Genomic DNA, 21,094 nt, shown 5'->3' with positions numbered 1-21,094 from the left:
GAAGCGATTCCCCTGCAGGTAGGGAGCCGGGGGCTGGAACCAGATCCTTACGCTGGTCCTCCTGCTTTGCCACCTGCGCTTAACCCGCTGCGCTACTGCTCGACTCCCACAAAAACACTTTTATACCTGAGGCACCAAAGCCCCAGGTTCATTCCCCTGCACCACAATAAACCAGATCTGAGACATGCACTGGTTAAATATATGTAACTATGTATATGTATACATATATCTGCTTATTTTTACTATATACATGCATATCCCTAAATAAGTTATTGTTTAGTTATTTTGAACATTATATACTTAGAAAAGACTCATACCCTATATATTCTTCTGTAACTTGTTTTACTGATCAGCACTGTTTTTATTTTGTGATTTATACTTGGTTCATTGATAATTGTTTAATTTAGATGTTTATATATTTCTGTTAATAGACTTTTGCATTTATAGTTTGCCCTCTCATTGTAATTGTTGGTGTTAGAAAAACCATCTAATGATAGAAAAAGAAAATCCTTTTGTGATGTTATAAGAATGCTAGAAACTTTTCCAAATGTGTAATTCATTTTTTTATTAAGGTTGTTTTCTTTTTGCAAAAATTGTATCTTTGGGGGAAAAATGAATGTTAAGAAACCCATATATTACCCCTAGGTAATGAGAATTTCATAGCAAAATCATTACCTAGAAAACTGCTATTCATGTGTTAGAGAGAACTGAGTACTAGTCCTTTGAATGAATCAAAGATTTCATTGTGAAAATTAGAAGCAGATGATTCTAAGTTGGAGAATTTTCCTGAGAGCAGCACTTTTTGTTGGCAGTGTCATACTAGAAATTCATCTTGGTTGAAAAGAATTTTTGTGCCTGCCTACTAAACCAGATAGGACTTTTGAATACAGATAACTGAGAAAAACTTTTCTCTGATTTGAAATTCATGAAATTTGCCAGTGCCTTTGTTTTTGTTGTATGCCTATCTTCCCCAAAATACCTAATTTTTTTGCTTTGCTGTCTTTTTGACTTCAGGGAGAACTGATTTCACTCCTCACTCTAGAAGTGGCCCTTGATTGGTTTTAGGTAATCTATTCCGTGTGATCATCCCTGCAATCCCCACTCCCTGCCAGGCCAGGGATATTTGTGCCCTAGGACATCCAGTTATGATGAGTATCAGTACTCTTGTTTGTTTGCTGCCACAATCTGGTTGATTTGGCCACTCTGAGATATATCATCCTATGATTTTAAAGTACTAAGAAGAAATATCAAATGGATGTTGAATGACATCTTCTGTTACACCATCAAAGTACTTGTAGCTTATCCATTCTACTTCTAGGCTTCAAGTTACCTTTTTTTTTTAATTTCCTTTATATCATGTAACTAGTTTAAGTTCTAATAGTTAATATTTATATAGTCATTACTACATATTTTATAACAACCTATGAAATAGCTACTATTTTTGCTTCATTTTATTGGTATGGAAGGGACTTATGCAAAGTCATACAGCTAATAAATAGCTGAAGAGTCAAATCCAAGCATTTGGTTTCAAAATTCCAAGTTTTTAGTTGGATACTTTTAGTTTTTGCAGCTTATTGTATCCCAACAGGTACATCGTTAAGTTTTTCACATGGTTGGCTTACTATGATACACATGGAGACTTTCCTAGACCCACACTTTGTTGACAGTGTTGGGGTATAGTGTTCTCTTATTATGCTTGTCCAATAAATTTAAATACAAGGAAAAAATGTGCAATTTTCCACCTGCAGCTAACATAAAGAAAATAATTCAAGAAGCTGAACTAATACTGACTTCTACTGTGGGAACACTCCTTAAATACCTTAATTACTAAGGAATATATTTACATCTCTGGTGAATTTCTTTTTTTTTTAATTTAATTTTTTGGTGAATTTCTATATTCTGTCTGACTGGTTACTAATTATAGGCCTTGTATTACCCCAGATATTAAAGACATAAAGATGTCAACTAGATAGAGGCTAGCTTTAAGATTCCTGTTCTTCTTACCAACAAGTACAAGAGTGACAAGACTGCAGGAGAAATATCTCTTGAGTCACTGGCCATGTAGAGGGAAGCTTCACAGGCCAATGCCTGAAGTTTTCCAGGGAGAATGAAGATACTTCATTTTTTTTTTTCTGTTGGAGGTGGATGGTAGGTAGGAAAATATGCAAAGAAAAAAAATTTTAGGCAGAGGAAATGTGAAAAGCATGGACATATGAGAATAATACTTATACAGGGAATCATGGAGAAAAGTCACTGTAGTAGTATATATCATGAATTAGAGAATAATCATGTGAGGATGAATGAGACCTACTGGTGAACAGGAACTGGGATTTCAAGTGTTATCATGTGACTATGCAAGTTTAATGATGTATTATAGCATTGTGGTGGTGGCAGATTTAAAGTTAGAACATTTGTAAATCTAGATGAGTAGAAAGTGAGATTGTATGGTAGAGAAGAACGCCACTAGGATGATAGATTAGATGAAAGGAAAAACATTGGTTAAGTTTTTTTTTTTTTTTAACTATTCTGTTAACATTTTTTAATGGAGTGAGGTGGGGTGGGCAGTGATGGTTTTATAATACAGTGAACAACAGGTAGTACAGCAACTCATATCCCCATGATAGGTATCTAGGTGTTTGGTAGATGCTTCACCAACCTGCGGTCCTCTCTCCCCTATCATACACCAGTATCCTAATGCTGTTTTGTCCCACCCATCCTTTTTTTTTTTTTCTCCTTCCCCAAAGTCCTTTGCTTTGGTACAATACACCACACCCAGTCCAAGTTTCACCATATGTTTTCCTTTACTGTCCTTTTCCTTTACTGTCCACCTAAGTATGAGATCATTTAGTTTTGGTCCTTCTTTTTCTGGCTTTTCTCATTCAACATGATACCTTCTAGTTCTGACCAAGATATTATAATTTTTAAATATTGTTTAACTAACATGCATCAATTAAAGCCATACCAACCTTCTAACTGCTGAAAATCACTTTTGTTCTTTTCCTCTCCCCCACCTCCCTTATGTTTTGCAAGATTACCTATGAAGATAGTCATTTGTTTTCATTTTTTATATTCAGCAGTTAAGATTAAATGTGCTATCAAAGTAAATACTTAAAAATTCCTGAGATATTATCATGGGTGAGTATGCCAATTTTATCAGGATTTTTGAAATATTTAAAATAACTCCTAAAATCTGCATTATTATTATTGTTTGTATGTGAATTCAGGATGGATTCCTTTCTATTTTTTTTTCTTTTTTAAAAAATATTTATTTTATTCATTTATTCCCTTTTGTTGTCCTTGTTGTTTTATTGTTGTAGTTATTATTGTTGTTGTCGTTGTTGGATAGGACAGAGAGAAATGGAGAGAGGAGGGGAAGACAGAGAGGAGGAGAGAAAGATAGACACCTGCAGACCTGCTTCACCACCTGTGAAGCGACTCCCCTGCAGGTGGAGAGCCGGGGTTCGAACCGAGATCCTTATGCCGGTCCTTGTGCTTTGCGCTACCTGCGCTTAACCCACTGCGCTACAGCCCGACTCCCTCCTTTCTATTTTTTATTAGACCTATTATGCTTATTACTGTTACATGTTTTACTAAAATGAACATCAGAATCATGGTTTGTAGGCTTTCAGTCTCAATGCTAAATAAATGACTATGACTATTATACCCTTTGCTCTGCCTTTGTAGTTGAATGAATAAAATAAATTTAGTCATGTCACAGAAAATAACATCAGAGAATGAGAAATTTTGAAAGACTAGGAAACAATGCTATCATCAAAGCTAGAGGATGCCTATGTTGAGATCACAGAGAACAGAAATTTGGAAAATGGCCTACTGCTTATGATCATGTGTGATGACCCAATAGATCACTTCAGAAGCCTCTCATGATATAGAGGAAAGTGCCTTCAAGAGTCAGGAAATACTGCACCCTGATTTCTTATCTCTTCCAGTCTTTGAGTTTGCACAGGAAGGCATCAACATAGATGCTTTTTAGGGAACCAGGCCTACCTCCTGCCTGCTCACCTAAGACGATGTTAGTTGCCTTCATCCATCCCTTCTAATTCTTCCCTTCTATTCACTGCATATAATTAATTTCTTCTCCTTCCAAGAAATATTTTCTGAGTACTATACTCTCATTTTTCAAACCCCACAACCTTTATTTTACCATATAGTTTTGTCTGTAATGTCTCAGTCAGGAAATAAATAGAGAATTTGTTCTAAACAGTGAATGAGTAATTTTCTTCTCCACAGGTAATGTTTAGAGGTAATATGGGATGTTACAGCTAGAATTTGATGGGAGTAATGTCCTTGACAGGGAACAGAGACCTGGAATGTTGCTAAACATCCTACCATGTATATGTTGATCCCCAAGCCAAGAATATTTATTACCACTTCAGTAGTGACAGGGCTAAGAAGTTCAGCTATACAGTCTTCCTTGTCTAAAGGCATGTGTGATAAGTCAGTAAGCCAACATATAGTGAGCACATACTGTGAGTCTGCCATTTGAGATTTAAAATTTGTGTTGTGCATATTTTAAATACATGTAGTCTGTCTTTATATCTTTGTTAGAGTTAGTGGCCCTGCTCCAAGGTCAGAATAGAGGAGACAGATGAGAAAAACAACTATTACAAAGTTCTTTTTAAAAATTATTTTTTATTGGAGGATTAGTGGTTTAGAGTTGGCAGTAAAATACAACAGTTTGTACATGCATAACATTTTCCAGTTTTCCACATAACAATACAACCCCCACTAGGTCGCCCTCTGCCATCATGTTCTAGGACCCTCCCCCAAACCCTACCCAGACTCTTTTACTTTGGTGCAGTATACCAACTCCAGTCCAAATCTTGCTTCGTGTTTTCCCTTATCATGTGAGATAAATCAGAAACAGAAGGATGTATGTGGGATGATCTCACTCATAGGCAGAAGTTGAAAAACAAGATCAGAAGGGAAAACAATTACAAGCTTCTAAACTATCAGTGTAGAGGTAGTACTTAAGAAAAAACAAGCTCAGAGTCACATAATTAAATTATAAGGCAGAACTGCTTTATTTATTTGTTTTTAGATAGAGAGGGAGAGTGAGATCACAACACTCACATTTTCTTCAACACACTGGGGGCTGGTCTGGAACCTGGGTCTACACATAGAAAAGCAGCACACTATCTAAGTGAGCTAATACTTCATCCTATACAGCAGAACTTGTAACAGAACATGAGTTTGTCATAGTGCCAACCCAAATTCAAAGGAGTGGAGATTTGATCTCCCTTTCATTGGAAAGCAGGGAATAGAGTTTGCACCCAGAAAGTCCTAAGACATTGGACCCTTAGGTATGAGTCTTAAGTTCAGTTTCCAGCATGTACCAGAGTCATAATCTGATTATCTCTCTGTTCCTCACTCTGGCCCCATTACCCTTTTCTCTCATTAATTAGTAAATTGTTTTTAAATGTGTTTGTGATTTTCTTTAATGTACAGTAAATCTTAACAGAAGCACCTAACATGGACTTAGTAGTATTATGTGTCCTTTTCTGGATAATAGAAAGACTTTTGTAGTGCTAGCTGAATGGAAATGGCTACTCCAAATTCAGTCATTTCCTGCTTTGAGTTTCCCTTTCTGTTCTTCTTTCTCAGCTTCTGTTTATGAGTGGGATCCTCCCATAATCATCTTTATCTTTCTGACGTAGCTCACTGAACATAATTCCTCCTAGCTCCATTCAAGATGGGTCGGAAAAGGTGGGTTCATTATTAATAGCTGCGTAGTGTTCCATTGTGTATATATACCACATTTACTCAATCATTCATTTGTTGTTGAGCACGTGGGTTCTTTCCTGGTTTTAGCTATTATAAATTGTGCTGCTATGTACATAGGGGTACACATATCTTTTTGGTTGGGTATTATGGAGTCCCTGGCATATATCCCTAGGAGAGGAATCACTGGATCATATGGGAGGTCCATGTCTAGCCTTGTGATAGTTCTCCAGACTTCTCTCCACAGAGGTTGGACCAATTTACATTCCCACCAGCAGTGCAGAAGGGTTCCTTTGTTCCTGCAGCCTCTCCAGCATTTGTTGCTGTTGTCCTTTTTCATGTATGCCATTCTCACAGGGGTGATATTTCAGTGTTGTCATTATTAGCATTTTTTTTTTTTTATTTTTTATTTATAAAAAGGAAACATTAACTAAACCATAGGATAAGAGGGGTACAACTTCACACAATTCCCACCACCAGAACTCTGTATCCCATCCCCTCCCGTGATAGCTTTTCTATTCTTTAACCCTCTGGGAGTATGGACCCAAGGTCATTGTGGGATGCAGAAGGTTGAAAGGTCTGGCTTCTGTAATTGCTTCCCTGCTGAACATGGGCATTGACAGGTCTCAATATTGTCTTTATTTGCATTTCTCTGACAGTCAGTGACCTGGAGCAGTTTTTCATGTGTTTGTTAGCCTTTTGGATCTCTTCTGTAGTGAATGTTCTGTTCATATCCTCTGCCCATTTTTGGATGGGGTCATTTGTTTTTTGGTTGCTAAGTTTGCTGAGCTCTTTGTGTATTTTGGTGATTAGTTTCTTGTCTCATGTATGACATGTGAAGATCTTCTCCCATTCTGTGAGGGGTCTCCTTATTTGTGTGATTGTTTCTTTGGCCATGCAGAAGCTTTTCAATTTGATGTAGTACCATTGATTTGTTTCTGCTTTAGTCTTCCTTTGTATCATCAAAGGTATCCTTGAGGTTTAGGTGGGAAAATGTTCCACCAATGTTTTCCTCTAAGTATTTGATTGTTTCTGGTCTAACATCAGGTCCTTGATCCATTTGGAGTTGATTTTTGTTTCTGGTTACATAAAGTGGTTCAGTTTCACTCTTATGCATGTTTCAACCCAGTTTTCCCAGCAGCATTTATTGAAGAGAGCTTCCTTTCTCCATTTCATACTTTGGACCCGCTTATCAAAAATTAGATGTCCATAGGTGTGAGGGTTTAGTTCTGGGCTTTCAATTCTGTTCCACTGGTCTGTGTACCTATTTTTGTTCCAGTACCATGCTGTTTTGATGATGATGGCCTTATAATATAGTTTGAGATCTGGGAGTGTGATGCCTCCATTTCTGTTTCTTTTCCTCAAGAAGATTGTTTTGGCATCTCTATGTGTTTTCTGGTTCCAGATAAATGATCCTAGTTTTTGTTTTATTTTCTAAAGAAGCTTGGTGCAACTTTGATGGGGATCATGTTAAATTTGTATATGGCTCTGGGGAGAATATTCATTTTGATGATATTAATTCTTCTAGTACATGAGTATGGGATGTCTTTCCATTTCTTGGTATCATTTTCTATTTCCTTGAATAGTGATCCATAGTTTTCAGTATACAAGCCTTTCATGTCTTTGGTCAGGTTTATTCCTAGGTATTTTATTGATTTTCCTGCAACAGTGAATGAAATTAATATCTGGATATCCTCTTCTTTGGATTTAGTGTTTGCATAAAAAATTCCACTGATTTTTGTACATTGATTTAGTAGTCTGACATGTTGCTATATGGCCTAATAACTTCCAGTAGTTTTCTGCTGGATTCTTTAGGTTTTTCTATGTGTACTATCATATCATCTGCAAATAGTGAGAGCTTGACTTCTTCCCTTCCAATCTGTATTCCTTTGATTTCTTTCTCTTGACTGATTGTTATGGCAAGAACTTCCAATACTATGTTGAAGAGTAATGGTGACAGTGGACAGCCCTGTCTAGTCCCCGTTCTGAGGGGGAATGCTTTCAGCTTCTGTTCATTGAGTATGTTGCTGACTATAGGTTTGCTATATATGGACTCCACTATCTTGAGGAATTTCCCATCTATTCCCATTTGTGTAGTGTTTTGAGCATGAATAGGTGTTGGATTTTTTCAAAGGCTTTCTCTACATCTATTGAGACAATTATGTGGTTTTTCTTTTTTGATGTGGTGAATGACATTGATTGACTTACATATGTTGAACCAGCAGTGCTTTCCTGGGATAAATCCCACTTGGTCATGATGAACAATCTTTTTGATATACTGCTGTATCTGGTTGGTCAAGATCTTGTTTAATATTTTGGCATCTATGTTCATCAGCGATATTAGTCTGTAGTTTTCCTTTTTTGCTGTGTCCCTATCTGCTTTAGGTATCGGTGATGTTGGCTTCCTAAAAGGTGGAAGGGAGTGTTCCTGTTTCTTTGATTTTTGTGGAAGAGCTTTAGAAGTATAGGTGTTAACTATTTCCTGAAGGTTTTGTAGAATTCGTTTGTAAAGCCATCTTGTCCAGGTCTTTTGTTGTTGGGCAATATCATCTTCTTGAACTTCTTTGTAATGGTATGGCTCCAGCTAGAACTTAACAGTGTAAGAGGCATATATTTTTTAAAATTTTTCCTTCTACTTCTCAGCAAATACTCTTTCCAGGATTGTGCATGTAACTGTGCATGAACTTAATAATGTAATGTGTAGTGATAATATAGAAGATAGGGCTTTTTGCAATCTAGTTGTCCAAAGTAATTATTTTGTTAGACGGTAAATAAACCTAACTTTTTTTTTTTTTTTTTTTTTTGGCTACCAGGGTTATTGCTGGGGCTTGGTATTACAAATCTGCTCCTCCCAGAAGCCATCCTTCCCCACCTTTTTTACCCCTTTCTGTTTTATTGGATAAGACAGAGACATTTAGAGGTGCTAGGGGAGACAGGTAGAGAGAAAGATAGGCACCTACAGACCTTTCTACTATTTGTGAAGCATCTTCCCAGCAGGGGTTCAAACCTAGGTCCTTGGCACATGATAATATGTGTGCTTAACTGGTTTTGCCAGTGCCCACCCCCGTCTCCCACAGACTATTGAAATCAATTAGCCTACCAGTTGTAGGTTAACCTACCAATTAGTAATCTTATCAAATTACCATCTTTTTACTTTTTTTCAAGTGATAATCTGTTTCCCTGCCTCCATCAACATACCGTTTCATGAGTAGAAAATTTCTGTTCATGTTTTTTTTTTTTAAGATTATTTAATATTGTAAAGTTAGAAAGACATACTAGAGCCATGTGTAGTGCTGGGCATCAAACCTATGGCCTCAGGTTTGTGAAGCATGTGCTTTTACTTACTGAGCAATTTCTCAGCTAATACCTATCTTTTTAAAAAAAATAGCATTTTGTTTTAGAATACTTTGTTATATGGGAATTCCAACAATAGTCCAGACAGTTTCTGTATACCCCCTTATATACCTAATTTCCTATATTGTTAACATATATGATTAGGGTATATTTGTCACAATAAACAGTTAACATTATAATTAACAAATTCATATTTTTGTTTTTGGGGTGGCACAGTCCTAATTAATAAAGTTATATCCAATAATTTCCTCTTTTTCAATATTTATTTTTGAAAGAGAGAGAGAAAGACCGACTCTGACCGACCAGAAGCTCTGGCAACGTGGTGCTGGGAGTTGAACCTGGAACCTCTGGGCCTCAAAGCATGTCAGTCTGGTATACTAGCACTGTTCTATCTCCCTGACCCTATTGCCTATAATTCCTAGAAGGTGGAAGCACATAGACTGTCCACATCAAATGGTGGCTTCTTATTTCTTGAAAGAAGAGTTTTGTAATCAATGGGTCCTAGTAGAAAATAAGGGACTTAGAATAATTTGGGCTTAAAATTCAAGTGTGTATGTGTAGGTAATACCTTAATATTTTATTTATAAATTGGATAACAATGGATGAGGTTTTTTTTTTTTTTTTTTTTTTTTTTGTCTCCAGGGTTATCACTGGGGCTCTGTGACTGCACTATGAATCTACTGCTCCTGGTGGCCACCTTTTCCATTTTATTGGATAGGGGAGAGAGAAATTGAGAGGGGAGGGGAAGACAGAGAGGGAGAGAGCACCTGCTTCACCACTTGTGAGGTAACCCCCTACATGTGGGAAATTGAGGATTCGAACCGGATGGAATCCATGAGCAAGTCTCAGATCTTTGTACTTAGGGCACTTAAGCCAGTGTGCTACAGCCTGCGCCCCCTAGATCTCTACTAAAGTTTATGAAACAGTGTTAACTAAGGCCAGTTTATTTAGTCCAAGATCATTGGACAAAAAATGGGCTGTCCTGGAGTACTTAATGTGTCCTTCTGGAACTGAGTTGGGTGTCAGTTTAGGATAGAGTAAGTAGCTCAGAAGCTAATTTCTATTATTTCAGTTGGTATCAGTTTAGTATGTTTCTTCCCCTCCACCCCAAATATTCAATTTAGACTTTCTTAGGAAGCATAGTAGAGTCATGGTTTTTACTTTGCTATTTCAGCTGTGCTTTAAGTCAACTTTAATACAGTTATGGGGAAATACTTAATCCTATCTCCTTTTAGGGTTGTTTAGTTTATCATCTACAAAGGAAAAAAAAAGCAGCAGCAAAGCTGCACTGCATCTTAAAGTCTGCTTTTATTGTATTCTCTTCAATAATTCTCTTCCAGCTTTTTAAAAAACATTTTATTTGGATAAAATAAAAATAAAAATTTTTTAAATAAAAATCGTAATGAAGCTCTGGAAGCTTACTATACTTTAAAAGGTCATTTATCTTAGTTTAGTTTTTCAAATTCTAGAAAGTAAGAGGAAATGGTCACCTTTAATTGGTTTAATTAGAAATGAAAAATTATAGGAATAACTCAGTTTTAAGTGCAGATTGAAATAAGAATTATACTGTGATCAATATCATTTAAGAGTTTGGATTTAAATAAGATGTGTTTAATCATAGTGTATGATTTACTCTTGATAAAAGTTTGATAGAGAGGAAGCATACATTTTGGAATATACCAATACATAAGGGGAAATTTGCTATGAAATAATATTTTACAACAAAATTGCTTTGGCACTATGCCAGTCCCTGTTCAGGGCGCCATTTGCCGGGCTGGGCTAGCTTCAAGGGCGGTAGAGAGACGACCAGGGACTCATGGCTGAGCTGGGAAGCAGTATCTCGTTTATTAATCAGATACATCGCCTTTTTTATTTATTTATTTTATTTTCATTTTTTATTTTTTAACCAGAGCACCATTCAGCTCCGGTTTATGGTGGTGCGGGGGATTGAACCTGGGACTTTGGAACCTCAGGCATGAGAGTCTGTTTGCATAACCATTATGCTATCTACCCTCCGCCCAAATTTATTTATTTATTTTATTTTCATTTTTTATTTGATACATCGCCTTTTATGCGGAAGTGACAAGGGAAAGGAAATGACTAGGAGAGGGGGCGGAGCAAACAAAAGAGCAGGAACAGAACATGGAAAGCGTCCATCTAACCAGTGGGGATTAAACCAATACCCTGCAGGCAGGGCAGGACCCAGGTGGAACAATGATTATGTAAATAGACCACATTGTAAGTAATACAAGCGAACCGAATGTGATGATCAAAACAGAAAGTCTTCTAAGCAGAATTTAGAAGCATACCAACAGAACTACATTTCCCAAATGGCATATATGACAATGTTACTTTGCATGCCTTCCTTAGCTGTGTTGAGTAGCAGGGGAGAAGGATATACTTTGTACCCAAGTCAGTCTGAAAATACTAATCCTTAGAACAAATTTGAGATTGTCTATAGGATTTCTCAGAGCCTATAACACTTCCTAATTTTCTAAAACAGTCTATCTGCAGGTTGCCCTGTTTCCCCTGTTAACTTATCCCTAGATCACCTGTTCCCACTTTTCGGGAAGTTGTTTTGAATAGGCAAATTTAACCTGTTTCTGCTTTAAATTGTTGAGGACTTTTGAAACATCACCTTTTTTAGCGATAATACGATAGCATTCATATGTTGATGAGTTTTAATTTTATACATCTAAGATGTTTTTAGTAGCCAGATGGTGGTGCTCCTAGTTGATTGCACATTACCATGCACAAGGACCCAGGTTCAAGCCCCCAATATCCACCTGCAGGGGTAAAGTTTCCCCTGCTTTCCAATTTCACCAATAATGCAGGTGTCTCTCTTTCTCTATCCATCCTTTCCCTCTTAACTTTTCTCTGTCTCTACTCAATTAAGTAGAAATATTGGAAAAAAATATATATATAACTGGAAGAGTGTATATATATATATATATATATATACACATACATATATATATATGTATATATATATATATATATTTAAAAAGTTATTTATCTGGTATGTTAGAATATTATACAGATAACACTACTCAGTACCTTCCATTAACTGAAATGTGATTTATAAACATAACTACATGACATAAATACCCAGGGAACTTTATTGTTTGTTTTTTAAGATGAACATTCCTGGGACCTGTCCCTGGATATTCTGAGTAGAAATGTTACCATTCTCAGGATCTTGTATTTTTATAGACATTCAAGTGGTTTCAATATAGCCAACTTCCAGTGGATACCTTGGAAATGTTGAAATAAAATTGTGCCTGTTTTAGATGGGTTTAAAGTGTAGTCAGTCTGTGATCATAAAATACATGGACTAGTCATCCCATGCTGGAAGGCACTGAAGTCCTGACATCTGTGACCACAGAGAAAGTCTGTTGGCTATACCCTAATTTGAAACAATTGCTATTATCCTTTAAAATAAACAGAATAGTTTTATGGAGACTTTGGCCTTCTAATCATCTTTTTCAATTCTCCTACCTGTAAAAAAGTAGACATTTAACCTTAAGCAAATAGACTAAGATACTATCTCTTCTATGCTTTGATTTATCTGAAAACTGTGAGTCACTATTGAAAGAAATAGAAAAAGACAAAAGGATTTATATGAATAGTAATAATAGTTTTTGAATTTTAAATGTATGGTTATAACATTTACCTGGTAAAAACAATTCCCTATCTCTGTAAATTCTTCAAGGATAGCTGGGAAATACCAATATAAATACCAGTGATTTGAGAGGCAATCAGCGTATCTTGGTTGAGTTGTATTGCACTAGCAATATTATATGACACACTCATTGAAAGTAGGAAAGATATATCAGTGCTATAAAATTACTCTGGAGTGGGCATGGGAGACAGCATAATGGTTATGCAAACAGACTCTCATGCCTGAGGCTCCTAAATCCCAGGTTCAATCCCCCGCACCACCATAAACCAGAGCTGAGCAGTGCTCTGGTGTTTCTCTCTGTGTGTGTCTCTCTCACTGCATCTCTCTCAAAAAAATTAAATAAATAAAAATTTAAAAAAATTACTTGGCAGTGTCTCATCAATGCAGTAAGACATGAATCAAATAAAAAGTTTTATTGTTAAAATTGGAAATAAAATGTTCATTACTTGCAAACAAAATTATATATATAAATTGAAAAACCTGAAATAAGTTAGATATTATTAATATTAATAAACTGTGTAGATATCAGAGGTATACAAAATCCATACTTCTTTATATACAAATGTGATTTCATATGAATGAGCTTTGTTATTCCCATGTATAAATGTGTTAGTGACATAATAAACTGAAAATTTTAAGTTTGTATTGTCATGAATTAAGAGAGTAAAAGCACAACTGTTAAAAGTTCAGGGTGAAAATATATGGAGGATTGGAGGACTTTACAACCAACATAAGTCTAGACAGATCAATGAAAGTGAGTTCTGTGGATATCAACTAGTACCTAAGAGATCACTAGCTTACTTTGGCAGAAGCATGTTGTAGAAGAGAAAGCCAGACCACAATGGTGGACCACAGTAGTTTAATGTCAGAGTCAAGACACTTGCAATTAATTATAATGGAAGAAGAGAAATTGAGAATTTTGTTGTTGCTGCTGTTTCATCGTTTTGTTTATTTTCTGAACCCTTCCTTTTCTCCCATGGAAACTTCTGAAAGGCAATATATCTGCTTCTGTGAACCCTGTGGTACATAGTACTTCCTCAGCTGTCTGAGGCACTCATTGGCATTAATGTTTAATGTATGACTATGAGTGAAAGTTTTAGAACATTGATAGTGGACAACAAAGAATGAATTTCAGTGAGTTCTCATTTATTCCACTTGGCAGTTCAAGCTTTGTCTCTGTTCCAAAAAGAATAGCTGAGCTGCTGTTCTTTTCCCTGCATTTTTCCTCATCTAACTTGCAGCATTTATTAAAAGTCCTTTTGGACTTTTTTTTTTTTTCCAGCTATGAAACCTACATAGTAGTACACCATGATACTCCACTTATGAGGCATGTGATGAAGAGCACAGTTTGGCTTTGGAGTGATCAGAATCAGAGGAACTGCTGAGAACTTGGAGCCCAGCCCTGGCCACTTGAAAGCCCACAACACAATGAACAAATTGAACTTTCATAACAACAGAGTCATGCAAGACCGTCGAAGTGTGTGTATTTTCCTCCCTAATGATGAGTCTCTAAACATCATTATAAATGTAAGTAAATCCAACTTTAGAAATGTTTAGGTACTATATTCACACCAGTGACCACATTTCATTATAGTTAAAGGTGAAATCATTACACAATGAAACTGAATTGGAGTGCTAAGATAATCAACATAGTATAAACTTATAAAGTTATGATTAAAGTGTAGCTACCTTCAGCATTCTGTCACTTGAGGTAAGATTAGAGAAGTTTGATAACTATGTATGCTACAGGAAAAAATGTTATTTTAAAACCTTTTTGTTGATACATGATATGAATTTGCTTAATAAAAACTTTTGAATTAGCACCTATACACATAAAATAGTAATAATTGCTAGCTCTTTAATATGTGTTTTGATTTTATAGTTGCCCTAGTCTAGCAAGTTTCAAAAATAGTCTGCATTTGACCTCTCAGCTGTAAACAACTTAAGATTTATGAGCTAGAAGTAACTGTCTTAGGTAACCTGAAATTGAGGCACTTGGTCCTGTTTTTAACTTAAAAATTGAGTTATAAATTACATACAATAAATGTAGCAATTGCTTGTGCATGGCTCTTTTTTTTTTCCTGCTTAACAAATATATACATCCATATAGCCATTGTTCAGCTTAAGATACGGTACATTTTTAGCACCTCATAAAAATCTTTTGTGACCCCTTCTATTCAGTAACCTTCACCAAACAGTAATAACAGCTCCCATCTCGATCAGTGTATTTTTACTTATCTCAGGACTTCATGCAGTTAAGATTATATAGTATATTCTTTTGTATCTGACTTCATACAACATTTGGTATGCAATTGAACTATGCTATTTTATGTGAAACAAATTTTATTTTGTTCCTGGATATGATTTCATTGTGTGAATATGTCTTATTTTTAGATTCATATATAGGTATATATTGAGTTGTTTCATTTTTTGGACTATTATGAAAAAAATTTATGAGTGTTTTATGTTTGTGTCTGCATTCATACATTCCTGGGCTTATGCTTAAGCATAGAATTGTAAATTGTAAGCTGTTCATACACTTAACTTTTGTAGAGACTGCCAACCAATTTTGTGGTATCTAGTGTCATACCTAGTAGTATTTTTAAATCCCTTCCTTATTCCTGGCCTTTTATTTTCTTTCTTTAATAGTCATCTGATAAAGTTGGGGGAGGGGGGAAACAGTCTTGTATCATATTTTAAATACTTTTCTTTTGGTATGTTACTATATATTTAATTCAATGTTCTATAAGAGAATATTTTTAGATATTATATTGAACACATATAATACATAAATAGCTTTATTAAAAAGTTAAGCTAGCATACCAGGACATAGCTCACCAAGTATAAAGCATATACTTTACCATGTCTAAGGTGTGAGCCCCTAGAACCACATGGGAGCAACATGTACAAGGGAAGCTTTATGAGTGGAGGAGTGATGCTGTACTATCTGTTCTTTCTCTTCTCATCTCTTCCTCTCTCTCCCTCTCCCTCTCCCTCTCCCTCTTTCTCTTTGTCTCTCATAGTTGGAGGAAAAGAACTCTGCTAAATGCAGTGGAATTGTATAGGAGCAAGAAAAGACTTATCTAGGAAAAGGTTCTGTTTAATACCATAATTATTTTGGTTTTATAATGACAGTAACTATAGTTCCTTGATTTATTTTTTTGTTTTAAACAGAGGCAGAGGAGGGAGGAGGAAAGAAAACATTCTCTCTCTCTCTCCTCTCTCTCTCTCTCCACCCCCCCCCCCCCCCACCGTGGCATCAAAGCTGCTTTGGTACAGTGGAGGCTGGGCTTGGACCTGGGGTGCACACTATCCAAGTGAGCTATTTTACCCAGCTTCTTGATTTATTAATGCAACCTTATTTTGACTCATAGGGATCATCTGAACATCCAGCTTACCTACTGAAGGGACTTTGTCATATATTGAGCAAAATTTTATTAACCTCATTCTTAGAAACTAAAGTTGGTTTGATTTATTTTTACAGTATTTAGTTTTTACTCATTATATATTTAACGTTTTCCATGCCAAGCCCTTACACATACATGATTTCACTGTCCCCATGTAGATGTTTCATTTAGAGAGACACCACAGCATAGATTAGTGCTCTGACACTCCCACATGGTTCTAGAGCTTGAACCTGGGCCAGGCATGTAGCAAGGTCCTCACTTTACCTGGTGATCTCTTCCAACTTCAGTGTTTGGCTTTTAAAACATAATACAAATTTGTAATATATCTCTTTTTCAGTTGTGTATGCTGACAAAATATATTAAAATGTTATTTTACTTTTACACATGAATATTCTAAGTTCTTTCATACAATTATATTAAAAAGATATGCACTCTGAGTGACAAGATAATTTAACTGCATAGTATCATGCACACCACCCAAGTTCTTTCCCAGCCTCACTATAGTGCAGGAAGTGTTGGCATTGTGTTATCTTCTCTGTCCTGTCTCTGTGCCCTGACGATGACAAAATAGTTAAGAGTAAATAAGATATCTAATAACTTTAAAAACTACACATAATCCAGGGGCCAGGTGGTGGCACACCTGTTGAGTGCACATGTTACAATGCACAAGGACCCAGGTTCGAGGCCCTGGTCCCCACCTGCAGGGGGAAAGGTTTGCGAGTGGTGAAGCAGGGATGCAGGTGTATCTCTTTCTCTCCCTCTCTATCTCCCCCTACCCTCTCAATTTCTGACTGTCTCTAGCCAATAAATAAAGATAATAAAATAATTTTTTAAATAAAATAAAATATTACAAAAAAAAAAACTACACATAGTCCAGAACATACACTGTTGGCATTTAGGAAACTTCTCTCAGTTTTTTTTTTTTCCTGTCTTTTCACCCAGTGAAATATATAGATATATTCATGTGTATGTGTATATACACACATACCAGATATAGAACAAACCCTGTGATCTCAGGTAAATGGAAGAAAAGTTGGTTTAGCTTCCCGAGGAATACTAAGAGCTGACTATAATTTTAAAAGGATTTAATTTGTACTGAAATCTTAATTAAGGAAGATGATTATGGGGGATAGACTGGAAGATAGTCCATTCTTTCCTATAAGTTGGTGTTTTTAAAACTGAAATGTGGGAGTTGGGTGGTAGCTCAGTGGGTTAAGCGCTTCTGGCACAAAGCACAAGGACTGGCGTAAGGATTCCATTTCTAGCCCCTGGCTCGGCTCCCCACCTGCCAAGGAGTCACTTCACAAGTGGTGAAGCAGGTCTGCAGGTGTCTGTCTTTCTCTCCCCCTCTCTGTCTTCCCCTTCCATCACTCCTGGCTGTTACCCTATAAATAGCCCTCCTACCCTCTCCCTCTCCCTCCCCCTCCCCCTCCCCCCCTCTCTCACATGCATGCCCGGTTTTTTTACCTCAGGGACCGGAAGGGTGGTGCAGGTAGCCAGGGATGGCCATTTTTGGCTAGCTCCACATGGCCCGAACCACTGCACTGAGACCCAACCCTGTGGAGCCCACGCCAATAAAGGATTGTGTTCCCTCTGCGCTTGGATTTTTTCTCCTCCACCGCCTCAAAGCGACACAATTCCATACAATTCCCATCACCAGAGTTCCATATCCCTCCCCTACATTGGAAGTTTCCCTATTATTTATCCCTCTGGAAGTGTGGGCCAAAGATCTTTATGGAGAGTAGAAGATGGAAGGCCTGGAGAATTGTGTAATTGCTTCTCCACTGGACATGGGCATTGACAGGTCAGTTCATACCCCGAAAACCTGAGGTAGGACTCGAGGAGGTGAGGTTGTCTGCCCAGGAAAGTCAGATTGGTGTCATGGTAGCATTTACAGCTCGGTGGCTGAAAAGCATTAAGATATAAAGCAGAACAATTTGTTTAATAATCAGGAACTTAATGGTAGAAGTATAGCAGATGAAATTTTGGGTCTTCATGTTGGAAGGAGCTATGAAATCTCTTTTAGGTATGTTCCAAGGAGCCCATGACTTTACTAACTTTTGACTAAGCCCAACAGCTAACATGCAGGTAGGCTAGGAATATTGTATGGAAAGGACTAGAAAGCTGGGTTAGGGCAGAGAGAAGCTCCTAAATATGGGAAAAGTATATAGATACCATTAACTGTAAACTCCATCCATCTGACCTTGGGCCCATGTCTCTTCATATTTAGCACAGGAGCTTGTGTAATCTCTGCATCCCTGTCAGTCTGAGCTTGCATTCCATGACCATAGCTGGGAACATTCTAGGCTTCACTCATTTTAGGACCAGTCTTCCTTGAGTGGCAGAGTATGTTGACCCAGCCTTCTTCCAGAGAGTGGGGCAATTTCTACCGCTGTTGTTCTACATTGAGGGCAAGGTCCTGTATAGGTCCACAGGAGGGTTTATGATGTTGTTGATCATGGAGATGATCAGTGATGGTGGAGAGGGGGATCTGTTAGAGGTTAAGGCTATAAATTCTTTAAAGTCTTATATGTGGTAGACAAAGATCTGTATACCAACCCCACCTAATTTCTTACATGCCATAAAACATATTTACTGGGTTATGTTTTTAGACATTTTATCAGTAGTCTGGTCCATATACTTTGATATTTCCTGTACAGTCTTGGGCAAGTTAGTGTTTTGTTTGTTCATTTGTTTCAGTTTCCTTATCTTTGAAGTATAGATGATCCTACTCTGCTTGCAGAGGCACTTCTAAGGTTTAAAGATACAACATGGAGTTGGGTGGTAGCGCAGCAGGTTAAGTGCACATAGCGCAAAGCACACAGACTGGCTTAAGGATCCCGGTTCAAGCCCCTGGCTTCCCACCTGCAGGGGCTTCGCTTCACAGGCTGTGAAGCAGGTCTGCAGGTGTCTATCTTTCTCTCCTCCTCTCTGTCTTCCCCTCCTCTCTCCATTTCTCTCTGTCCTATCCAACAACAATGACATCAACAACAATAGCTACAACAACAATAAAAAAGGGAGACACACCTTACTAGGGAAAGAGAGAGGCAGACTAGGAGTATGGACCGACCAGTCAATGCCCATGTTCAGCGGGGAAGCAATTACAGAAGCCAGACCTTCTACCTTCTGCAACCCTCAATGACCCTGGGTCCATGCTCCCAGAGGGCTAGAGAATGGGAAAGCTATCAGGGGAGGGGGTGGGTTATGGAGATTGGGTGGTGGGAATTGTGTGGAGTTGTACCCCTCCTACCTTATGTTTTTGTTCATTAAACCTTTCTTAAATAAAAAATTTTTAAAAAAGGGCAACAAAAAGGAAATAAATAAATAAATATTTAAAATATATATATAAAAATAAAGATACAACGTAGGCCAGGCAGTGGCTCACCCAGTTAAGCACACAGATTCAAGCGCCTGGTCCCCACCTGCAGGGGGAGAGCTTCACAAGTGGTGAAATAGTGCTGCAGTTGTCTCTCTGTCTCTCTCTCTCTATCCCCCTCCCCTCTCATGCCCTCCCTTTCTTTATCCAATAATAAGTAAATAAATATTTTTATAAAGGGTACATCGTATATAAAGTGTATATCCCAGTACCTGGCCCCTGGGAATTAAGTAAACAATAACAAGAGCAACACTTGTTTTTACTCTTTTCATTGAGGTACTATATTAAGGGAGCTTACATGGAAAAATCTCAAACCCATGTAGACTAATAAGACTTCCTCATTCCATTCCCCTACCATATTCAGATTCTTTTCTAGCAAGTGGTTGAGCCAAAAGTAGAACTGAGCTGACTGGTGTGGTGTGTATTTTCCCCCAAGTAATGTTTTTGTATTCAGAAAATAAAAGATATTTATTAAATTATGGTATTACAGTTATTGCAGTTATGGTATTACTGTTATTAGAACTATTTCATTAATAGTTTCATTTTTAATTATTTCTAAACATATTAAGTAATGTTTTTCCATCGCAAGTAAAGTTAAAAGAATCTTGTCTATCAGAATGTGAAATAAATTTCTAACTTATAATTTTTAATAATAAAATCCCAGATTTTCAAATTAATGTAGTGTTTAATATATGTGAATTATACTATCACTCAGAAAAGGATCTTGGTATATATACATATATATATTCAATAATAAAAGTTATTGATTAAAATAAACAAAAAGTAGATATTTGGTTATTGTATCGTATTTGAGTATTTTTTTTTTTGGATATAAGTATTTTGCTCAAGCTACAAAGAGAACTATTCAAATGAAGACATTTGCCAAATTAATACTTTCATAATCAGGCAGGCTATTTGAAGTACTTTTTAAAAATATTTATTTCCTACTTTTATTTTAGGATAAAGCCTTTCCCATGTATCATAAGATATATGAAATGCATACAGGGTTGCTTTAGAACTTAAATACCATATTGTAAAAGTACTGATAATCATCATAGTCATGGATTAATAAAATGATCTCCATAAACCAGCAAGTTATTTTGCTAGTATTATTTTGTCTTTTAAGGTGAACATTTATGTGTATTTAGTAGCCCTTTTATGATTCCCCATGTAGCCTTGACTGAAATATTATCTTAAGTTATGCTTTTTTTTTTCTCCCTACAGGTTAAAATTCTGTGTCACCAATTGCTGGTCCAGGTGTGTGACCTACTTAGGTTAAAGGACTGCCATCTCTTTGGACTAAGTGTTATACAAAGTAAGTCTAAATACCATCTTTACTGAATTTAGCCATCTATAACACTTGTAACTTTAACTTAAGTCGTGCATATTACAATACACTTATGGTTGTTAAACCATCAATAAATTCATTTTAATTCTAGTATTTTTATAAAAATATTAACTACATTTCTTACAGTATTTAGATTTTTAGATTGTGTGTTCACAATAGTTTGAGCTTAAAAAACAACTCATTTTCAG

General features: G+C 36.6%; 1 protein-coding gene across 7 annotated transcripts in view; it reads left to right on the top strand.

Moving 5' to 3' along the window:
- The window catches only part of FRMD6 (FERM domain containing 6), a 324,351-nt gene that overhangs the window by 251,499 nt on the left and 51,758 nt on the right, over window positions 1-21,094 (top strand). For 5 of the 7 annotated variants that reach the window (XM_060174970.1, XM_060174971.1, XM_060174975.1 and 2 more), the window contains 2 exons: window positions 14,058-14,302; window positions 20,783-20,873. In XM_060174970.1, the coding sequence (XP_060030953.1) occupies window positions 14,204-14,302; window positions 20,783-20,873 (190 nt within the window). In that variant the 5' untranslated portion in view covers window positions 14,058-14,203. Of the gene's footprint in view, window positions 1-5,705; window positions 5,725-14,029; window positions 14,303-20,782; window positions 20,874-21,094 lie in introns of those variants that run through there. The other 2 variants (XM_060174972.1, XM_060174973.1) reach the window with 2 other exon arrangements.

Source organism: Erinaceus europaeus, chromosome 16, assembly GCF_950295315.1.
Source record: "Erinaceus europaeus chromosome 16, mEriEur2.1, whole genome shotgun sequence".
In the NCBI taxonomy this organism is placed as follows: Eukaryota; Metazoa; Chordata; class Mammalia; order Eulipotyphla; family Erinaceidae; genus Erinaceus; species Erinaceus europaeus.
This window is presented reverse-complemented; position numbering and strand designations above follow the sequence as displayed.